This window comes from Capricornis sumatraensis, chromosome 20 (genome assembly GCF_032405125.1).
Source record: "Capricornis sumatraensis isolate serow.1 chromosome 20, serow.2, whole genome shotgun sequence".
Lineage (NCBI taxonomy): Eukaryota > Metazoa > Chordata > Mammalia > Artiodactyla > Bovidae > Capricornis > Capricornis sumatraensis.
Genome location: NC_091088.1, coordinates 45,179,604 through 45,196,388, shown reverse-complemented (window position 1 = coordinate 45,196,388; position 16,785 = coordinate 45,179,604). Strand labels below are relative to the sequence as shown.

The following is a 16,785-nucleotide window of genomic DNA, read 5'->3' as shown; positions in this document are numbered from 1 at the left end:
CTTCCAGGCTCATGGCTTCTGTTGAGAAAACAAGGGCTTTTGCGAGGTCTCTAGTGCCATGGCTCTTCTTAGTCTCTGGAAGGCCTCGACTGGACCCAGGCAGCTTCTTCGCTGGAGTAGTGAACATCGAGGCGACAGGTGTCAGGACTTCTGGGCCATAGGGGCCACATGACTTCATGAGACTGCAGTTATCTGCTTTCTTCACCCTTGTATCCTTGGGATCTAAGCAGGGGACCTGCCATGGATAGTAACAAAGCTACAGAGGAGAAAACTCTCAGGAGCCGTCTGGGTGAAATGGACCTTACACCCTAGGTCCAGCCCCAACCCTGCAGATCAATAGCCTTGAGACCCAGAGGCCAAGTTCACACAGGATTTGGGGGCAGATCTGGAAGATAGGTTCCGTCCTCAGTGATTCTCAGCCTTCCTAGAGTCCCTGCCTTGGTCCTGCCACAGCAGAGACGGTGCTAAGACCACCTGGAGCCAGGACTGCAGGACTTCTGTCCCCATCTCCCGTTACATCCAGAGACCAGCTGGAGAATATTCATGACCTAGGAGGGGTGGGGTGAGCCACAGCCTTCTACCCTCTTCTCTCACCTGGGTAAGGGGACACATTAGCTAGCCCCTGATTTGCTGTGTGACCAGGGGCAGTGCCATCTGTCTCTGGTTTTCAGTGTTTCTGTAAATAAATGAAGAACTTGGTTCCTATGGCCTGGGGCACTTCTGGGTCTGTGTGGTCTAGAACTGCCCAGAGGAGTAGGCCAAGATGATTGGGTGAAGGACTATGCTCTCCCGTGTCCAGGGGGCCTCCAGGGTCTGCATCCACCCATGTGCAGCTTCCAGAAGCTGGAGTTGGGTGGGGAGGGGTCACTTACACAGTGGTCCTGGACATTCTGCTGAGGTGCTACACCATGTCATTAGCTTTCTGGCAGGAGTGGTTTCTCTGAGGTACAGAAAACAGTACTCCCAGAAAACACTGGTCTTCTAAGCTACAGAGTGCAGGAGCAGGTATGGGTTTGAAAGGGGTGCTGTGGGGTATACTGTGTGTCTGAGAGTCTGTGTTCATCTTGATGTGGGACAGATGTTTGAGGGCTTACTATGTGTGACTGTATGCTTTTAATTTTTACTCCTTAGAGTACTCCTTAGACTGAACATCTTCCTTTGTCACTTTTATATCTTTTTTAAAAGCTGCTTGCTATTGTTGTTTGCTGGGTTTTTGAATTTCTCTTAACTGTAAGATCTCTTTGTATATTATGTACTACATGTTAATAACACGAATTTTACAAATTTATTTCCACTTTTGGTGCTTTATCTTTTATTTGGAGTTATTCAAAACAAAAGCATAAAGATTCAATTTTGAAAAGTCAATTTATCAGTATTTTCCCTCATGGTTGGTTTCTAGCTTTCATCTGATGCTTAGAAAGGTTTTCTCCATTGCATGAAAATAAAAAGATTTACTCATATTTTTCCCTTAAGGAAAGCTTTATTGTTATACCTCTTTACAAACTGATGCATGCTTGTTGTCAAAAATTAAAGGGCAATAAATTAATTTAGGTAAGTAGTTAAAGAGTTTTTCTATCTAAGAAGAAAGTATTGCTCTCTTCCACTTTACTTCCCTTCTGTGGCCCTCAGTGAAGATCTGTAAGTTCTCCACATAAGTCCTACATAATAAGTTTATACCCAGAAAATTGACTCTTCTTGATGCTATTGGGAATGGAATATTTTCCTTCATTATATTTTCTATTGGTTGTTGGTATAAACCAAACTATTTTTGGATGTTATTTGAAAACTGGTCATCATTCTTGATTTAAAATTGAGTAAAATGAAAAAGACTTGTATCCCTATGAAGACTCGGCCATATTAATTTCCCTTTCAGGGTTTTCAACCACGGTGAATCTGAGGACACTTGATCCAGTTCAGCATTAATGCTGACAATTTTCTACATCCCTTTCATTAAGACTTTTCTTCACTGTGGATGCTCTGATGCTGACTAAGTTGGAAGCTAAACCTGAAGGCTTTCCCACACACATTACACACAAAGGGTTTCTTCCAAGTATGTACCGTCTGATGTATAATACAGTCAGAACTATAGCTGAAGCCTTTGCCACACTCCACACATCTGAAGGGTTTCTCTCCAGTGTGGCTTCTTTGATGCCGAATTAAATGAGCATTAACATGGAAGGCTTTTCCACACTCCTTACACTGAAAGGGTTTCTCTCCAGTATGGATTCTCTGATGCACAATATAGTCAGAACTACAGCTGAATGCTTTCTCACATTCCATACATTTGAAAGGTTTCTCCCCAGTGTGTATTCTCTGATGCCTAGTTAGTTTGGCATTGATGCTAAAGGCTTTCCCACATTCCTTACATTGGTAGGGCTTTTCTCCAGTGTGGATTCGGTGATGATCAAGTAGGTTTCTTTTAGAAGTAAAGCATTTCCCACACTCATTACATTCAAAGGGTTTCTCCCCAGTGTGAATCCTCTGATGCTGCATTAACTTCGCATTAACGTTGAAGGCCTTTCCACACTCATTACACTCGTAGGGCTTCTCCCCGGTGTGGATTCTCAGATGCTGCCGAAGCTGGGAGTTACACCTGAAGGTTTTGCCACATTCTTTACACTCATAGGGTTTCTCACCCGTGTGGATTCTCTGGTGCTGGATTAATTTCCCTTTGACGCCAAAGGCTTTTCCACATTCAGTACACTCATAGGGTTTCTCCCCTGTGTGAATTCTTTGATGCTGAATGAGTTTTGCATTACTACTAAAGGCCTTTCCACACTCCTTACACTGAAAGGGCCTCTCTCCAGTGTGGGTGCTCTGATGCTGCCTAAGCTGGGAACTGCACCTGAAGCCTCTCCCACACTCGGTACATTCATAAGGTTTCTCTCCAGTGTGGATCCGCTGATGTTGAATTAATTTTGCATTAACATTGAAAGCTCTCCCACAGTCATTACACTCATAAGGTTTCTCTCCAGTGTGGATTCTCTGATGTATGATATACGCAGAACTGCAGCTAAAGCTGCTCCCACAGTCCTTGCACTGATAGGGCCTCTCTCCTGTATGGATTCTCTGATGCCTACTGAGACTCCCGTTAACACTGAAGGCTTTTCCACACACCTTACACTGATAGGGCTTCTCCCCACTGTGGATTGTCTGATGTGTAATATAATGGGAACTGTAACTGAAGCTTTTACCGCACTCTACACATTTGAAGGGCTTCTCCCCACTGTGAAGTCTTTGATGCCAAATTAATTTTGCACTGATGCTAAAGGCTTTGCCACACTCCTTATACTGATGGGGCTTCTCTCCAGTGTAGCTATCTTGACCCTGATTAAGTTGAGAATTATAGCTAAAGTTTTCCATTAATTCTTCACATTTAAATGGTCTTTGCCCAGAATTAATTATTTCCTGTTGAATAAGTTTTGTGTCAAAGCTGAAGGCTTTCTCCCGTCCTGTACACTCAGGGGGCTGCTCTCCAGCGGAGATGGTATGACACTGATTCAAATTTGGACTCTGACTAAAGAAACACTCCTCCATTGGGCTAGTACTGTCTTTCGCCATCCCGTCAATGACATTGCTGTTTTCTTTCTTCACACTTCCTACTGAGTGGACCTCCTGCTTTTTCTCTAGGATATAGGTTTCTGAAAAGTCTGTTTCCTGAAAAGAGTTCCTCTGAAGTTCATGTGATATATTATATTTTTCTTCATACATTTCTTCTGTCAAATTATTGTCAGTCTGGATATCAATATCTAATACAAAAAACAAAACATAAAATATCATGTAAGAACCATGTTTAAAAAAAGAAAAAGAACTGTGACAGAATACATGATCAAAGTAATTGAGAGGGCTCTTTAAAATCACCAGATTGGGCCAAAGAATCTAAAGCTGGAATAATATATACTTATTTTAAAAAATGAAATAAACCCATGTGTGCTGATGTGAAAAGATGTCAGATACATTGTTTACTGGAAAAACAACTTGAGATATGGTATGTAAAATATCTTCCATTTGTGTACAGAAAGTGAAAAGGGCCAACATACGTCTATTTGAATATGGCTAGAAATCTCCTGCAAGAATACACAAGAAACTGAACAAACTGGCACAGGAATTTTGGGAAACTTCCCCACTGCTTCCACTTATGCACTTTTTGTACTGTTTTGAGCATGTGCAAATATTACAAATAGTAAAGTAATGATTTTTAAAGATCACCAGTCTCTAAACCAATAGCCAATAACAAGAAGGTTAAGAATAACAGCAGTGGGACAAAACTCTAGGTCTTATCTGCCAGATCAACATTCCTTCTATCACATCATATTTTACTACACTTTGCAGTTTCTGTTAATAAAAATAGAAATTGCTTAAGAAGGAAAAGGCACAGAATCCAACATGTGGCAACAAGGGATGGCAAGTATTGACAGCACTAGGAAGCAAATGGGACTCAAGAGTCTTTTCCAACACCACAGTTCAAAAGCATCAATTCTTCAGCGCTCAGCCTTCTTCACAGTCCAACTCTCACATCCATAACATGACCACTGGAAAAACCATAGCCTGGACTAGACGGACCTTAGTCGGCAAAGTAATGTCTCTGCTTTTGAATATACTATCTAGATTGGTCATAACTTTTCTTCCAAGGAGTAAGCGTCTTTTAATTTCATGGCTGCAATCACCATCTGCAGTGATTTTGGAGCCTACAAAAATAAAGTCTGACACTGTTTCCACTGTTTCCCCATCTATTTCCCATGAAGTGATGGGACTGGATGCCATGATCTTCATTTTCTGAATGTTGAGCTTTAGGCCAACTTTTTCACTCTCCTCTTTCACTTTCATCAAGAGGCTTTTTAGTTCCTCTTCACTTTCTGCCATAAGGGTGGTGTCATCTGCATATCTGAGGTGATTGATATTTCTCCCGGCAATCTTGATTCCAGCTTGTGTTTCTTCCAGTCCAGCATTTCTCATGATGTTCTCTGCATAGAAGTTAAATAAGCAGGGTGACAATATACAGCCTTGACGGACTCCTTTTCCTATTTGGACCCAGTCTGTTGTTCCATGTCCAGTTCTAACTGTTGCTTCCTGACCTGCATACAGATTTCTCAAGAGGCAGGTCAGGTGGTCTGGTATTCCCATCTCTTTCAGAATTTTCCACAGTTTATTGTGATCCACACAGACAAAGGCTTTGGCATAGTCAATAAAGCAGAAATAGATGTTTTTCTGGAACTCTCTTGCTTTTTCCATGATCCAGCGGATTTAGAGAAGACAAATAACAGACCTGCTCAAAGTCACACAACTATGAAGCAGCACAGTTAGGACTGGATCTGAGAAAGTCTACTCCAAAGCCTAGGTTAAAAGACTTAATTCTGTATCCTTCATATTAAGTGTATAGTGCATAGAAAATAGCAAGGACCCAAAGAAGTACTGAATCCATTCCTTTTGTTTCAGAAAGGTAGATAACAAAATTAGGATTGAAAAGAATTAGAATGAACCATTCGAAAAAAGATCTGTTCTTGGAATTATAAAGAAATAGCGAACTACAAAAACAGAAAGGTCTCAAATGTTCCTATCTCTAGAAATCAAAATTTATTTAAATGTTACTCTGTACACCTGGCCAAGAAACATGGCATGCTTCTATGTTGCTGAAGTTGACTTTCTTCCTAAAGGGTTAAACTACTTTCCAGCATAAGGGCAATGTGTGCCTCCCTTACCAGTCCAGAGGCCCTGGGGGCCCGTGCCTGCTCCAGAGGCCAGTGGAGATGGGCCTTCCAGTTCACCTCTTCCCTCCAGTTGTGAGATCACAGCAGGTTTGAGAAGGGGAAATCCTGTTTCAGGGAAAGGAAAAAGGAAAGGCAGGTGAATAATCTCCCACAGCTGATTTCCTAAACCTCTTCTCAGATTGTGTTAGTAATGGGGAGAGAAGGAATGAGCCCTAGGGGGGTCCTGTGCCTAAGAACTATGGGAAAGGGGGTGGGGTGGGTGGGTAGGAAGTGTATGTGTAGGGTCAGGTGGGAGGCAGAAGCTTGAGAAGATGTGGGAGGATTTGGGCAGGGCCAGACCGAGACACTTCATGCAGGGCAAATAAAGACATTCTGCCTAAAGGGACAGATACCATTTTTTGACCACAGCCTAAATAATATTCCAAGTACACTGAGATTCCTAGAAAGACTCAAGAGATGCAGGCTGGGTGATGGGGAACCTGAAGGTAATACCGCAGAACAGGAAGTTACTTTTTTTCCTCTCTGTATCCAGAACAGCCTATAGGGTGAATTAAGAGTGCATGCCAGTCCCAGCAGAGTCCTATATTGGCCCCAAAAGGGCTTAGGGTTCACCCTTCCCAGCAACCCCTGGGTCTAGGGGATTAGGAATCAGCTCCTGGGTTCCTACTCTGTAAAAGATTACCAGAAGCCCCCTTGCAACCAATAAAGGAAAAGGAAGCCAGGAAACCCTAATAAGCAGTCTGAGCCCCAGGGGAGAAAGTGCTTACCCAGAGAAGCCACATTCCCATAATTCTCCAGCATCACATCCCTGTACAGGGCCCTCTGTGCAGTGGACAGGCCATCCCACTCCGTCTGGGTGAAGTACACAGCCACATCCTCAAAGGTCACCGACTTCTGAAACAACAGGTTCCTGCTGCCCTACGGCCAATTCCATGGCTCATGCCCTAGGTGAGGGGCAGAGGGCAGTATGAGGGCTTGAGGAGGCGCTTGTGGAGAGCAGAGGTAATAGGGGAAAATATTTACAAAATATACCTGGAATGTAAGGCATGGCATATCTGGCTCACAGCAGAGAAACCTCATGCCATATTTCATACTTACAAAAGATGACATTAAGTTGAAATGAGAAAACAAATTCACATGACTGAGTTCTCCTAATGCAATTGCTTTCTTTCAGTTAAGCTACCACGCCCCTCACTGGCGGAACCAGCACTGGACCCACCCATAGGCTTCGCACTCCTGGCCTTGAGGTCTTGCCTTCCGCGCCCAGCTTACTGTACCTTGCCCTCACCCTCAAGCCAGCTCCAAAGCACATCCATGGCTTCTATCACATCCACCCCCACCTGCCACAGATTTCTCTCATGCTCCCTCTATGAGAGGATGCACAGCCTCTGCTCCAGCACCTCCAGCAGAGGAAGCTCAGTGCTGCCCAGATCAGCTGGGCAGCATCGGGGTGGAGAGTAGGGTAAGAGGAGGCTGCCCATTCTGCTTCCAAATGGGTTTCACTGAAAGCCTGTTTTCTGTAACCCTCTCCCATTCAAGCCTCATCTTGTCCAACTTCACCCAAGACTTCACTATCTCTCCAAGGAGGTTTGGGAAAGAAGAAAGGTCACCATCTTTTCAGTTACTCCTCTGTATCACTCCACACTCAGCACAGACTCCTTCCTCGGCCTTCTGAAACACCTTTGGGACACACCAGCAACAATCTGCCTCTCAACTATTCTCTACCAGGATCTGTCTTATTCAATTGTACATGGATCACTCAGTCCTGACTACAGCGCTGGGAGATAGGCACTGTGTTGTGTTCATTCTGCCACAAGAGAAACAAAAGGCAAAGAGGATCGAAGTGACATGTCCACAGTCACCCAGGCATTGCATGACTCTTTACTGTTCAGCCCTGTGTCACATGTGGGACCATAATGTAGTCAGACTTCTTATGGCTATATAGGGAATAGTTTTGAGGGGAGATTTGAAAGCAGAGTGACCACTTCAGAAAAAGTCCCATCAGTCTAGGTGATGTAGGTTTCATTAAGACAAGTGGTTGCTAAAGAGGAGGATGTTTAACATAATTCAGGTAATGCTTAACATAAAATTCTCTAGGACAGTGAGTCAAAGGATTGGGGTGGGGTAAAGGAGGGAGGATCCAGGAATGAATCACCAGGTTTCTTTTTTATGCGGATTATGGGGGGAGACACCAGCTGAGATTTGAATTCAGGAGGAAGCACCGGTTGTCGGATAAAGTGGGTGGTGGCTGGTGTTGAGGGCATTTCATTTTGTACTGCGAAGTTATTTGATTTATCCAGGTCACACAATGAGTGACTCACAGAAATGCTCACAGATTGGACTAGAATGGTTGATGGGTTGGCTGCTACTGCTAAGTCGCTTCAGTTGTGTCCGACTCTGTGCGACCCCACAGACGGCAGCCCACCAGGCTCTCCCATCCCTGGGATTCTCCAGGCAAGAAAGAGAATAGTTGAGAGGCAGATTGTTGCTGGTGTGTCCCAAAGGTGTTTCAGAAGGCCGAGGAAGGAGTCTGTGCTGAGTGTGGAGTGATACAGAGGAGTAACTGAAAAGATGGTGACTTTTCTTCTTTCCCAAACCTCCTTGGAGAGACAGTGAAGTCTTGGGTGAAGTTGGACAAGATGAGGCTTGAATGAGAGAGGGTTACAGAAAACAGGCTTTCAGTGAAACCCATTTGGAAGCAGAATGGGCAGCCTCCTCTTACCCTACTCTCCACCCCGATGCTGCCCAGCTGATCTGGGCAGCACTGAGCTTCCTCTGCTGGAGGTACTGGAGCAGAGGCTGTGCATCCTCTCATAGAGGGAGCATGAGAGAAATCTGTGGCAGGTGGGGGTGGATGTGATAGAAGCCATGGATATGCTTTGGAGCTGGCTTGAGGGTGAGGGCAAGGTGCAGTAAGCTGGGCGTGGAAGGTAAGACCTCAAGGCCAGGAGTGCGAAGCCTATGGGTGCGTCCAAAATGGCAACCCACTCCAGTGTTCTTACCTGGAGAATCTCAGGGACGGGGGAGCCAGGTGGGCTGCCGTCTGTGGGGTCGCACAGAGTCGGACACAACTGAAGCGACTTAGCAGTAGCAGCCAACCCATCAACCATTCTAGTCCAATCTGTGAGCATTTCTGTGAGTCACTCATTGTGTGACCTGGATAAATCAAATAACTTCGCAGTACAAAATGAAATGCCCTCAACACCAGCCACCACCCACTTTATCCGACAACCGGTGCTTCCTCCTGAATTCAAATCTCAGCTGGTGTCTCCCCCCATAATCCGCATAAAAAAGAAACCTGGTGATTCATTCCTGGATCCTCCCTCCTTTACCCCACCCCAATCCTTTGACTCACTGTCCTAGAGAATTTTATGTTAAGCATTACCTGAATTATGTTAAGCATCCTCCTCTTTAGCAACCACTTGTCTTAATGAAACCTACATCACCTAGACTGATGGGACTTTTTCTGAAGTGGTCACTCTGCTTTCAAATCTCCCCTCAAAACTATTCCCTATATAGCCATAAGAAGTCTGACTACATTATGGTCCCACATGTGACACAGGGCTGAACAGTAAAGAGTCATGCAATGCCTGGGTGACTGTGGACATGTCACTTCGATCCTCTTTGCCTTTTGTTTCTCTTGTGGCAGAATGAGCACAACACAGTGCCTATCTCCCAGCGCTGTAGTCAGGACTGAGTGATCCATGTAAAGTGCTTAGTATGGTGGCTGCAGTATAGTAAGCTTCAAATGGTATAACTAGAGTCACTGTGACTATGACTATTCCCAAATTAGGCGAAGAGTTGACTCACTGGAAAAGACCCTGATGCTGGGAGGGAATGGGGGCAGGAGGAAAAGGGGACGACAGAGGATGAAATGGCTGGATGGCATCACCGCCTCGATGCACATGAGTTTGGGTGAACTCCTGAAGTCGGTGATAGACAGGAAGACCTGGTGTGCTGCGATTCATGACGTTGCAAAGAGTCAGACACAACTGAGCGACTGAACTGAACTGACAGTCCATGGAGGTCCATGGATGAGCATCAAGGGGCCATGAAATCCCTGAAATTGTATGGAAAATTCTGTTTGCTTGTTATTCTGGGGGAGAGTATCCACAGCTCTTAACAGAGAACTAAACTTTGACCACTGCACCCCAAGCCCTGAACGCCTCTCCAGGACACAGTGAGACATCCCACCCCACAGTACATCCTTTCTTTTTTCCTTCACTTGACCCCACTCTCATCTTCTGCTTGCCCTGGAATTATAGGCATAACCACCTTTATGTGGATCTGGTCCTGCTATCCCTCTTTATCTAGATTCCCCTTCCTGGAATCCTAGTCCTCTGCTATTTTCCTCCATTCACAGGCAGCTTCCACTTCTCTTATTCGCCAGAGCCCTCTGCTGGTAGAGCAAGACAAACCACTATGCAGAACACTATACCTCTGCCTTCCCCTCACTTGTGTCTTTCCTTTCCTGGTCTCTGGACCCCATCCCTCCACATCACCATCTTTCCACAAGCTCCAGCCCAGCAGGCGGAAGCATGGAGGGCCCCTCCAGCTTTCACAGCAAGGCTCACCGGCTTCCCTTCTCAGTTTTCTTCCATGTGAAACTGCTCAGAGGAAGAGATGAAGGACCCACAGCTCACCTGGGGCCAGGATGTCAGAAGCATGGCTGCCATCACCTGATCTCCCTCTCAGAGGAGGACTGGAGCTGAGGGAAAACAGGGGAATAAGTACAAGAGAAGTCACCCCCATCAGGAACCATATAGCCCCTCACAGAAGGTTTGAGACACAGGCAGCCAGCATCCAGAAGCGAGCAGAAGCTACCTGCCATGGTAAGAAAGGAGTGATCTGTTCAATGGTTCTGCGCCCGGGGTCCTCCCAGCCATGACATCGATGCTCACTGCCAGGAACTCTGGGATTTTTACAATTCTGACATGTACTGTACACACAAAAGTGTGTACATAAAATGCAGGTAGAGCCTGAAGAATACTAAAACAAAGACTCATGTAGCAACAGTTCAGCTCAAGGGATAGAACATTCCCAAGGTCTTGGGCTTATTTGTCGTTCTCTAAGGAGCTGCCCCTTCTATTTTACAAGAGAAGCCAAGATAGAGAGGCTGCAGCCCCCATACAGAGGCCTCAGAGTCAGGCCCCAGGTAGGCAGTTCATAGAGAAAGGTATAGCCGCTCTCTCCCATGTGCCTGTTCCCCCATACAGCTGAGAGCCCTCAGGGGTACTGATATCTCTGTACAGATCTTGGAAGTTAGGCTTCTGTCCAGCCCAGCATTACGATGAGGATGCTGGGCTGCAAGTGAGATACCAGGCTGGCTCCTCATACCTTCCAGGCTTCTGATGGCAAAGAAGCCAAGGCCTCAGCTGCCTGAGAGAGGGAGTCACTATACTATCCAGGGTCCCATGGCCTAGCACTCCTTGTTCATTATATTCCAAATGAAAGGAGTGATCTGTTCAATGGTTCTGTGCCCAGAGGTCCTCCCAGCCGTGACATCGATGCTCACTGCCAGGAACTCTGGGATTTTTACAGTTCTGACATATACTGTACACACAAACATGGACTGGTTATTTCCTGATTTTTACTGATTCCAAAGTCAGTCTTGAGATGTTCTATTTTCTTAAAATACTGTCCATGTCTTTCAGAATTTTAACGAGTATAGGATTATGGGAAACACTGGCTTGTGTTTTTTTTTTTCATTTTCTTCCATACCTGAAGCTTCTCTGCTTTTCCTACTTCTTTTGATATATGTGTTCTCGAGACCTTTTAGCTTTACTTAATGTTATGGACTGAGTGTCTCCCCTCAAGATTTGAATGTTGAAGCCGTAATTTCCAATGTGACTATATTTGGAGACAGGACTCATGAAGATGTAATGAGGTCAAACAAGGTCATAATCTGATAGAGCCAGTGCCCTAAGAAAAGGAAGAGACTCCAGAGCTCTCTGTCTCTGCCATGTGAGGACACAAGTGAGAAGCAGCCATCTGTAATGAAAAAGAATCCTTACCAAGAATCAAATTATCTTGTACCTTGATCTTGGACTTCTAGCCTTCAAAATTAAGAGAAATCACTTTCTGTTGTTTAAGTAAACAGTGTACGGTGTTTTGTTATGGCAACCCAGGCAGACTAAAAACATTAGGCTGAATTGTGGTTTATCTATGTTAACTCTGTTTTATTTTTAAACAACCAGCTTTTTAATTTTGAACACCACTTCCTTTTCTACTTTTTAATTAAGCTCTGCTTTTTTAAAATTAATTAATTCATTTTAATTGCAGGATAATTACAATATTGTGTTGGTTTTTGCCATATATCGACATGAATGCATGAGTGCACATGTGTCCCCCTAAGCTCTGCTTTGTAAAATTTGTTTCTCTAGCTCTGTAAGAGATACCTTATGCACCTTACCAAATCCTCTTGTCCACTCTTAGTCCAGTTCCAGAGGCTTTGACCAGCTTTGCACAAGTACAACCTAGCAATGCTTCCTCAAAGGTCTATACCACACATGGTCGTGGCTCCTGCCCTGGGGCTTCTCTGCCCTGTGTAGGACATCTGCACACATCCACTGGGTCCTGAAGGACAGGGGAGTTAAAGCCTGTGATGCCACCCTTGACCAACAGCAGATAGAGTGGATAAACACTTTCCCCTTTAGTCTCCCAGGTGGGCAGCCATGAGACTCCAAGGCTCTTCAAAGACCCTGTAGTCAGAGCACCCCTCTCCCATTGAGAGACCAGCCTGGCAGCGCATCCTTGTGTTGGTCCCTCCTTCTCCATTTCACTCCCCTTGTCTTTACCTCTGTCCCAGGACTAAATTTCCAAATAAACAGCCCGTCCACAAGCCTCTGTCCAATGTTCTGCTTTTAAGGAATGCTAAACTACAAAAGGTTCTACCAAGTTTATTACATAACGTTTTATCCATAACCCATGATTACTTTTACCTAACTGTTTACAAACCCAGTAAAGAGTGAACTCTCACAAAACTCTGAGTCCTTATATATCATGGGCAAATCCTTTCAAATCTTTGAGAAATGAATAATTCTAACACTATTTAAACAGTAGCAGATACCAGCAAAATAAGTTAGTACTAGTTTATTAACGGGACATCATGACTAAGAGGGAACATCCCATGAACACAAGTAAAGTTCAATATTGGCATACAGGTTATACTTTTCACATTAATAAAGAAATAAAAACATACTCTCCATCTTAGTGGATGTCAAACATGTTTGATAAAATTCAACATTCACGCCTAAATTTTAAAACTAATACCCTAGGGAACCTCTCATATGTAGGTGATATACATACAAAATTATTCATTATCAGCAGTATTTTAGTAACAAAATAATTGGAAACACCTTACCTGTCCACTGAGAATACATGAACAAGCAGTGTTACGGAAATTAAATACATAGTCTTGTTTAGGCTTCAGAGACAAAGCAGAGCAGGCCTCTGACCTTGCTTCTGACCCACCTGCACACTGCCCTGACTACTGCTGTGGGTGCCAGCCACACCTGCTCTGAGTGTCAGAAGAGAAACACAATAGACACATAGGGAGCAGATCTTGGAACCTGTTAAGTCCCTGGAGGAGGTCTGGCCAAACACTCCGAGACTTAGCAACATTCCAAGATTTGCAGAACAAAGCAAACAGCATTGTAAAAAAAAATTAACATACTACCAGTGCTGCAGTTTTGCTCAGATTGACAATGATATCAGTTTGCTTCCTGGATCATAAAAGAGAACCCAAACTGCAATCTTTGAAGTCTCACCCATGGAGAGGATGCCCTGCCTGGGACCTTTTCCCAGTTGGGACTCCAGATGTGCTGTGACATGGGACCCAGTGCTGTTTGAGTCTGGACGTTGGTCAAAACCCAATTTGGTGATGTATCCTCTGCTGTTTCTCTTTTCTTTTAATGTTAGTATATTAAAAGTAAGCTATATAATTCTCTAATAAATATTGCTATTGTTTACTTGTATGTAACAAGTGGCTTATTTTGTTAACAAATCCTTTGACCCTGAGATGAAGTGAAGACTTTCAGCAAAACAAGCTGTCATACATTTTTACAATGGAACATCACCCATTAGCAAAAATGAATGACTCAGCAACACACACAATCTGGATGAATTTAGGATCATAATACTGAGTTAGGCAAGTCTCAGAAGACTTGCCCAGAAGACTTACAGACACCATGACACTACCTTCATAAAACTCAAAAACAAACAGAATTAATCACATTATTTACAGAAACAAGTATACGTGATAAAATTATTTTTTAAAATAGGTAAGGGAATGATGGATTTCCCTAGTGGCTCAGTGGTAAAGAATCTGCCTGCAATGCAGGATCAGATTCGATCCCTATGTCAGGAAGATCCCTCGAAGAAGGTAATGCCAACCCACTCCAGTATTCTTGCCTGGGAAATACTATGTACAGAGAAGCCTGAAGGGCTACTGTCCTTGGGGCTGCAAAAGAGTCAGACATGACTCTTACCAACTAAACAACAACAGCAAAGGCTATGATTAACACAAAATTCAAAAGAGTACCTCTAGGAGACAGAAAGTGGGAGCTGGAGTGGGGAGGAGCATACAAACACATGCAGCCATACTGGCAATATTCTCCTTTTTATTGGAGTGTTTCATTGCTCACACCACTACTATGCTTCAAAGATGCCATGCTAGATCAATCTTCTGAATACATGAATTACATTGAAAATATATACTTATCTATATGATATGAAATACTTTTCAACATGCAAAAGCTATTGTGCTATCTTTTGTATAAAACAAAAAGGAACTGTAAGAAAATATATGTATATCTGGTGATTTGTGCAAAAAGAAATAAAAGGAAAAACCAGAAACTAAGGAGAAAAGGTGCCTCAGGTGTGGATGGGAAGTCGGTGAAAGCAACTCAGGGAATGAAAACAGGGTGGAAGGAAACCTGGGGTGTAGAAGTAGAAGGGGTGACAGGAAATGGCACCTCACTGAGTGTGTCTTTTTGTTCTTTCTAACCATAGTACTTCTTTGCATATCAAAATACACACACACATATACACACATACATATATATATTAAAAAAAAAATCAGCGAGCCAGGATGGAATGGGGGTGACAATCTCCAAAAACTATAAACAACAGCAAGTGAGCCTAACCATACCACAACATTACTGCACTGAAGCAGTAATGGGAAGTGATGGCTCTGAAAAATAATATTTTAACTAAATACTGTTAGGCTAAAAAGACCTGTACCCAAAGCCTTCTTGAGGTTGTATGATTTTTAAATTTATTTCCATTCTTCCCTATTTGGCAGTTAACACCTAAGACCACAAATTTTCCTTTGAAAACACTACAAACCACATTCCAAAAGCTTTTCAAATACACACACACACACACACATATATATGTCTTCATTACTGCTTTACATTTTTAGTAAACTTGCTTTCCTGAGGGTATAAATGAGCAATTCAATAACTATTTTATGGGTATTCTAGGACTGAGAAAATCAGTATATTCCACATTGTAAAAATCATTCCCAGGTCATCGTCATCCCACAGCCCCAGAGACGGTGGGGCCAGGTTACCTTATGGAACTAACATCGCTCCAGAAGACAGTGCCCTCCAAAATCTGGGCTTCTTTCGCTCTCGGGTGCCCTGGAGGGGCTTGGCTTTTTCTGTTCCCCCACTGACCTCGATTCACCCTGTTAGGAAGTAAGGCACATGAAGCTTATACTTGAAACACATACAGATAAAAGCCCCTGGACTAACCCAACACGTATCTTAGGCCTCTTCACCTCTGCAAATATTCCACCCTCTGGCCGCTCCAACACAAGCTCCCAAAAGGCCAGTAGCATCTTCTCCAAAGTGCTAACTGCTCGCGGCTTCGCGGTTGTGACAATAACCCAGGCTTCGCCTTCTATCCGACGGAACGTAATCGGCTACTAAATCTAAAATAGGCGCGAAGAGGAGCGGAAGAAGCCCACAGACACGGGAGATCCACCTCAACGGAGACTGGAGCATCACAACCGCAACCAGAGATTTTGACCAGGCACCGCCCCCGCCTCCCGCAGCCCACACTCACCTCCGAAGCTGGCCGCTCCGCGGCGCGGCCGGAAGTACGTCACCAGACCGTGTCCGAGTCTCTCTAGCAGCAGCATCTCTCCTTCTTGGATGTGCTCTGGCCCCGCCCCCTGCAGCGGAATCCCGGGTAGTCTAGCCTGACTTCTCCCGGCTACGGATCCATCTAATAAAGAAAGCAGTGCTCCTCGAGGTGGGATAGGGAAGGCAAGAATAAGGCGAGCGGTGAACCCAAACCAGGGGCCAGCGTCGGAAATTTTTATCGTAGTAAAGCTGCAGGTATAACCAGATTTGGGAGTTTCCGGACTGGACCCCTGATCACACGATGTCAAACCTAAGGCCCCCTTTTTAAAACAAGTATTTCCTAATGACCACCATAAGCCCCTGTCATGAAACTCATAGGTAACAGCTTAGAAGATCACAGACAGTATAAACAACCTATTCTTTAAAAAGAAATGTTATGTAATAAAGGAGAAATAATTTATAATTTAAAGTGTATGTATTTCAGTAGGTAAATGTTTGGTAAGTCTGCTGTAGACCTAATAGTGAAATTGCTCAGTCGTGTCCGTCTGTTTGGATCCCATGGACTGTAGCCTACCAGGCTCCTCCTTCCGTGGAATTTTCCAGGTTAGAGTACTAGAGTGGGCTGCCATTTCCTTCTCCAGGGGATCTTCCCCACCCAGGGACTGAACCGAGGTCTCCCGCATTGCGGGCAGATGCTTTACCATCTGAGCGACCAGGGAAGCCCATAGGCCTATTAAGTCCTCAGAAAACTTGCCTCTACATATAGAACATGTGGGGTCCACAGCCATAATGCTGTATCTTATATTGCTATTTCAAAAAACTACAAGGTGTGATCCAAAATGGTTGATCACAGAATCTCCTGATTACACATGCACAGTAGTTTCATTTCTGGAGAATCAGCTATGTCAAAACTGTGCAAAAATACACTGTGTTTATCCTGATTTAAAAAAAAAAAAGCTCTAGATTCAGGTCATCTGTAAGCAGTT

At 44.1% G+C, this 16,785-nt stretch overlaps 1 protein-coding gene across 2 annotated transcripts; it reads right to left on the bottom strand.

Annotated features, from left to right (window-relative positions):
- Window positions 1–1,396: 1,396 nt before the first annotated feature.
- ZNF23 (zinc finger protein 23) lies at window positions 1,397–15,620 on the bottom strand. Of its 2 annotated transcripts, XM_068993425.1 has the most exons (7): window positions 15,493–15,620; window positions 15,283–15,399; window positions 10,352–10,416; window positions 6,476–6,602; window positions 5,700–5,813; window positions 2,846–3,749; window positions 1,397–2,761 (listed from the first exon to the last, which is right to left on the bottom strand). In XM_068993425.1, the coding sequence occupies exons 3-7, from the start codon at window positions 10,382–10,384 to the stop codon at window positions 1,951–1,953; spliced, it is 1,989 nt and encodes a 662-aa protein (XP_068849526.1). In that variant the 5' UTR covers window positions 10,385–10,416; window positions 15,283–15,399; window positions 15,493–15,620; the 3' UTR covers window positions 1,397–1,950. The 2 variants fall into 2 exon arrangements, with proteins under 2 accessions (XP_068849526.1, XP_068849525.1); XM_068993424.1 differs by having other exon boundaries at window positions 1,397–3,749.
- Window positions 15,621–16,785: the final 1,165 nt, after the last annotated feature.

Coding starts and splice junctions, on each gene's coding strand:
- ZNF23 (XM_068993424.1), bottom strand. CDS start 10,384: ATGGCAGCCATGCTTCTGACATCCTGGCCCCAG. Junction 5,814..6,475: donor TGGGAATGTGGCTTCTCTGG/GTAAGCACTTTC, acceptor TCCCTGAAACAG/GATTTCCCCTTCTCAAACCT. Junction 3,750..5,699: donor CCCCCAGGGCCTCTGGACTG/GTAAGGGAGGCA, acceptor TTTTTGTATTAG/ATATTGATATCCAGACTGAC.